This window comes from Crocuta crocuta, unplaced genomic scaffold (genome assembly GCF_008692635.1).
Source record: "Crocuta crocuta isolate KB4526 unplaced genomic scaffold, BGI_CrCroc_1.0 scaffold113, whole genome shotgun sequence".
Classification (NCBI taxonomy): domain Eukaryota; kingdom Metazoa; phylum Chordata; class Mammalia; order Carnivora; family Hyaenidae; genus Crocuta; species Crocuta crocuta.
In genome coordinates, this window is record NW_027530368.1 from 5,296,518 (window position 1) to 5,302,330 (window position 5,813).

The 5,813-nt window shown below is 44.6% G+C and overlaps 1 protein-coding gene across 8 annotated transcripts in view; it reads left to right on the forward strand.

Annotated features, from left to right (window-relative positions):
- Nucleotides 1–5,813, forward strand: part of AAK1 (AP2 associated kinase 1) — a 167,469-nt gene that overhangs the window by 117,942 nt on the left and 43,714 nt on the right. For all 8 annotated transcript variants that reach the window (XM_077766362.1, XM_077766365.1, XM_077766364.1 and 5 more), the window contains exons 13-14: nucleotides 28–213; nucleotides 3,126–3,404. In XM_077766362.1, coding sequence (XP_077622488.1) covers nucleotides 28–213; nucleotides 3,126–3,404 — 465 coding nt within the window. The remainder of the gene's footprint in view (nucleotides 1–27; nucleotides 214–3,125; nucleotides 3,405–5,813) is intronic.

Here is a 5,813-nt window from a genome sequence, read left to right on the forward strand (position 1 = left end):
CGGGCCCCCCCCCCCCCCCAGCCTCCCCCTGCCACTCCTGCCCAGGCTCTGCCCACTCCAGCCCAGGCCACCCCCCAGCACCAGCAGCAACTCTTCCTCAAGCAGCAGCAGCAGCAGCCGCAGCCACAGCAGCAGCAGCAGCCGCCACCTTCCCAGCAGCCTGCGGGCACGTTTTACCAGCAGCAGCAGCAGCAGGCCCAGCAGGCTCAGCAGGTAAGCTGTTCACAGTCTCACTTTTGCTTGCCATATCTGAGGCAGCACTGCGAAAAGGCCCAGTAGGTAACAGGCATCTTCCTTGAGAAGCCCCCGGAAGACAGAGAGCCACTAGACATGACATCATTGCTTCTCCCAGAGGTAAATACTAGAAAACCCTGAGGAGTAGAGCCATCACTGGGACACTCACACCCCTTTCTCTTCACCTGGATGGAGGAACCGCAGCAAGGGAGATAGTTTCTGAGAGAGAGAGAGAGAGAGAGAACAAAAGAGCATGAGCAGGGAGGGGGCAGTGAGAGAGAGGGAGACAGAGGATCCAAAGCAGGCTCTGCACTGTCAGCACAGAGCCTGACGTGGGGCTCGCACTTACAAACCTGGAGGCCATGAGCTGAGCCGAAGTCTGACACTTAACTGACTGAGCCACCCAGGTGCCCTGCAAGGGAGATATTTTTTTAAGGACTTTTCTCTTCTTCTTTTCTAACATAACTGCACCATTACCGTACTAAAATGATTTCTTATTATAAAATGTCCAGTGACATTGAACTCTTCCTGATGTCTCATGATTTAAGTTGGCTTTTTAGACTCAGGATCCAAACAAGGTCCACGTAGTATCTTTAGTTGTGATATATCTTTTTTTCTATCATCTTCTCATATATCTTTTCTACATTTTTTTCTATGAACTTATTCATTTTATAATGATTGACATATCTTTTAAGTCCTTTTTATTCCCAGGTGCCCTCTCCCTCTTTTTTTTTCCCCCTCTGCCATTTAATTTTTTGAAGAAACTGGGTCATTTGTCCTGTAGTATTTTCCATTTTCTGGATTTGGCTGATGCATCTGTATGGTCACTTAATATGTTCCTCCATCCCCTGTGTAAACTGGTAGTTTTTTGAGGCTTGCTCAATATTTGGCTCATTCTTTGTTCTTCTGGTTGTATCATATCAGGAGACATATAAAGTCTGGTTGTCTTCTCTTTATTAATATTAAGATCAGTCAGTGAGTTTGGTGTCTGCCTGATCCATTCATTTAATGCCCCTGATCAGTTTAGCTGCCACTGCTGATCATTTCCTAAGCCCATTAACTCATTAGGGACAGCAACATGGTGGTATGCTAGCATTCTCCTTCCTCACTGAGGGGCTGGAATTTTTCTGTGAACAATTTTTCTCAACACTTGATGAGCCTGTGGTACTGTTTATTCAGAAAAGGTGGAAAAAATGCTTGATTCTTTTCCGCTGTGTTTACCAGTTTTCAGAATGAGTTTGTTCCTAGCGTCATCTGATGGTGAACAAAGAGGTTTCTGTTTGTTCTGTTTTAGCATCATCATGAGCGCAGGATTTTAACATACTTGATACATTTCCATACATTGCTGGTTGTTAAATTTGATTTTGATGCTTGAATTGCCCCAGCTTTGGCCAGTGGAAGTCTCTTCAGACCCAATCGTCTTTAATGGTTTCCTTGCTATTTAGTGTAACAAGTCCTTCCAGGTTCACTCTGCCCTTGACCTTGAACTGGATTTTTCTGCCGGGAGCTCCATTTCCTTTTAATGGAAATCGTATTTAGAGACCACAGTCTTGGTGCTAAAGATACTCATTTGCTAATGGGTTGGTTATTGTTTTTAAGCCTTTTTAGTGGATACTTGGGAAATGTATTTTGTTTGTTTTGTTTTGTTAATAGAATATACACTGTGAGTCATGGTATTAAGATTTCTTTGCCTTTTTCATTTTTAGAATGTTTAGCTCATTATTTTCTGCAGAGTCTGGCTATATAAATTTGCTACACAGGTTTATCTGTTTCATTTTGCTTTTGATTTATAGTTATTGCTGAATTTTGGATTAATTTTGTTTCATTAGAATATAAAACATTAACAGAATTTCTAAGTTAAATTGGTAGAGTTCTGTCCCCTCTATCCCATATTATAGAGGTAACTCTCATTCTTATTTACAACTTGAGAGTATTCCTTTTTAAGGATACATAGCATGATTTATTCAGTCAGTCCCCACTGATAAACATTTGGTTGTTTCCAGCATTTTGCAGTTATAAATAAGTAGCTATTTATTGACATCAGCTTCTTTGCTAACCCTTAACTTTGCCCCAGGAGGCAAACAGTGCCCTCTCAGTTAACTCTGCAACTAAGTCACAGTGTTTAGGATGTTCAAAGACAAGATCTTGATTTTTGTTAACCAGTAAGCCCTTGTTTGGCCTCTGTGCCCCTCTGTGTGTGTGGGGGTGGGGGGGGACATAGTCCTTGGCAGTGCAGAGTAGAGAGATGGATAAGAAGTATCCTTATCCTGAGGCACAGAGAATATAACTTGAAACAATTAGTTATCAGTATAAGATCAAATAATCAATAAGTGTGGTAGAGCGTATTGAACGTTTTGAATGTTTAAAGGTGGAAGAGTTAGTAAGATGGAGCTCTCAGGACACAATTTTCAGAAGGGCCTGGAGGGACTCTATTAGTAGGGCTAGCATTTAGGTCATTCTTTTCAGTGTCGTCACTGCTTCATCCTGTTCCCGAAGCATTTTAATCATGGCTGCTCCCAAATCCCTTTATAAGCAGGATTACCTCTGTGGTTGGGAGATGATTTATTAGCTTCTGTTACACTCCAGCATGGCAAGTCACAAGATGCACGGGCAAATGGAAGCCCTTAGAAACCCCCCAGAAGCCCATGTGCAGTGCCCCAGGCAGCACAGTGCAGTGGACGCAGCCTGGCGGTGTCCGGTGCTGCCGGGTGCGTTGTGATGCCCCGAGGTTCCCCTCGTGAGTTGTCAGGCCAAGCTAAAAAACTTCTGCCCACCCTTGCCTTTGACTTCAGACTAGGCTCAGTCGTGACTGAGACATTTGTGTTCTGTGGAATATTGTTCAGAGACAGGCTTTCTTCACCTCCTCCTTTCTTGCCTCTCCTTCTGCTCAGTTTCAGGCAGTACACCCAGCAGCCCAGCAACCAGCGATTGCCCAGTTCCCTGTGGTGTCCCAAGGAAGCTCTCAACAGCAGCTGATACAGAACTTCTACCAGCAGCAGCAGCAGCAGCAGCAGCAGCAGCAGCAGCAGCTGGCCACGACCCTTCATCAGCAGCAGCTGCTGACTCAGCAAGCTGCCTTGCAGCCGAAGAGCACCGTGGCAGCAGTACAGCAGTCCCAGGCACAGCCGGCCACAGCCCCGCAGCCACCACCCCCAGCCCAGGAGCCCACGGTAAGGGCCAGAACCAGCCAGGGCTCACAGCCAAAGGGCACGCAGCTAGGGCCAGTGAGAGGGCCGAGACGTGGCTGTAGCTGGGGCAGGGCCTCCGTGTTCAGGCTGGGCCGCTTCCCGGTTCTTAAGGTTCAAATATTTGATTTTTTTTTTCCTTGATATTTGCAAGGTCATGATGAAGTATTCTGTGGAAGGTAGAGGTTTTAAAAAAATGATCGTAGGCCATTGATGAATGAACATTCTTATTAGTCATTCTAAAATTAGACTGACAGAAAGAGCTGTTCTTGTCTCTGTCAGTGCCAGTGTTGAGCAGTCAAGGACCTGGGTAGGATTAGAGCTACCCCTTTCCCTTCAAGGGCCAGTTTGACCCTAATGGCCTTTCCAGCCTCTGGAGGTTCATGTGGGCTCCCCCCTTTACCCTGAGTCCTGAGAGTGTTTTATTTATTCTTTGTCTTGGATGACATTACTAGCCACCTTTGGTGGCCTCCTTGCTGGGACTGTTTACTGTGGCCTAACCCTCTGGGCCTGGAGACATCCGAGTACTGTTTGAGCCGCCTTGTCATGCTAGAAACTGGGCAAGTCCACATCTAGATACTGACTCACTACAGCATCAGACTCCTGTCTCCTCTCCTGATTGACCTGTACAGCTTCGGCATTCTCAGGCACATTGTGTTTGGCCTCTACTAAGTGCTCTTAATTCTGTGCTCACGTATCTCTGAGTGATAGTAAAGAAAATATTATAGTGATAGAAAAAAGATGTTTTATGTATCTAGCCAGTAGAGTATCACAGCTACTCTCTATTCCCAGGGAAGTCCAACTACTAGACAAATGAAGGAAAAGTAAGAAATCATCTTTCTGAGGATTGGTTTCTAATACAGTTTTGTCGCCCATCTCAAACCAGAAAACCTTCATCCCTTCAAAAGGAAGCAGTGCCGTAAATAGATTGTCTTCTTTGAGCCTCAGCTAAGTGTGTGTTCAGTGTCTTTACACCTTCGTTTCTGAAACAACAGTCTTCCTGCAGGCGTGTGGCAGACAGCTACTCTCTGTATTTTTAACAAGACTTAAAGTTCCTTTTGTTAATGAAAAAAGAGTTTTAAAAAAATTATGTGATATAGGTAGTTGAGATCTTAATTACCTGGTCCAGTCCCCTTGTTTAATGGAATTGGAAACCAGACAGCAGCTAGAAAAGGATTATTACCCAAGACACAGAGACTGATAGCAGCAGAGCCAGGGAAAGAACCAAAGAATCCTGATCTGCGTTCAAGATAATAACAAAGATGCTCATCCAGGGGGATGGAATGATCAACAGCCACTGACTACACTTCTCATGAGATTCTCCTTTGCTGTCCCTCTTTTGGGAATGAAATTATGAACTTTCTCCCTGTTCCTTTGCTGAAAACGTACTTTGAGCACTTGGCTCGAGGGGAGTCTGTTGAGGGGACGAAGAAGGAATGGGAGCAGAACGTGCTTCAGCCAGGAGCTAGAGAGCTTCCCAAATTTGACCCATCCCTTTCTCCAGTGACCCTTGGCAGGACTTCCCTAGAGAAGCAAGTAAGTGAATATAAAAGATACCACAGCCACCTTAAAGCAATAATCTGCAAAGGGAAAATGACAGCACGCTGTAGATGTTTTATTGCAGTCTTATTAGTAATAGCCAAAAGAATGAAAGTAACCTAATTGTTCAAGAACTCAAATGTGCAGCCATTAAAAATCATGGTTATAAAGTCTGTACAAGAGTATGAAAGCACTTATGAGGTAAGGTTGAAATTGTGGGAAAAGTATGTACTTGGAAAGAGACTTAAATATAAGATACCAAGAAGATAAGAACAGTTGTATTAGAATACAGTACTGATTGTGGAATGGAAGTCTGGGTGGTTTTCCCGCTTTTGTATATATTCTTGTGTTCCTGGATCTGACTATACTCCTGTTACAGTTATATATTTTGTTCTTTAAAAAAATCTTTAGCAAGACCAACATCTGAGTTGACTTTACTTCCCCTTCCACCGTGGTTCATGTGTTCCTCCTCCTACTTCCTAATCTTTGGAGGAGACATGATGGTGAAAAATCTTGAGCCCTAGTCAGAAGACATGGATTCTGTCTCCAGTTGACCCTGGGACCTTGAACAAGCTCATAGCCTTAGGGGGCCTTGGTCTTGGTTCCTTTGAAGTGTGGGAGTTGGAATCTGTGCTCTCCAAGGTCCCTTTGACTCTCACATTCTTAGATTTGAAATGGCAATAAAACTTTCTGCCTGGGAGTGCTTGGGTGGCTCAGTCAGTTGCTCCTCATGGGATCAAGCCCCATGTTGGGCTCTGTGCTGAGTGTGGAGCCTGCTTAGGATTCTCTCTCTCTCTCTCTCTCTCTCTCTCTCTCTCTCTCTCTCTCTCTCTCTCTCTCTCCCCCTCTCTCTCC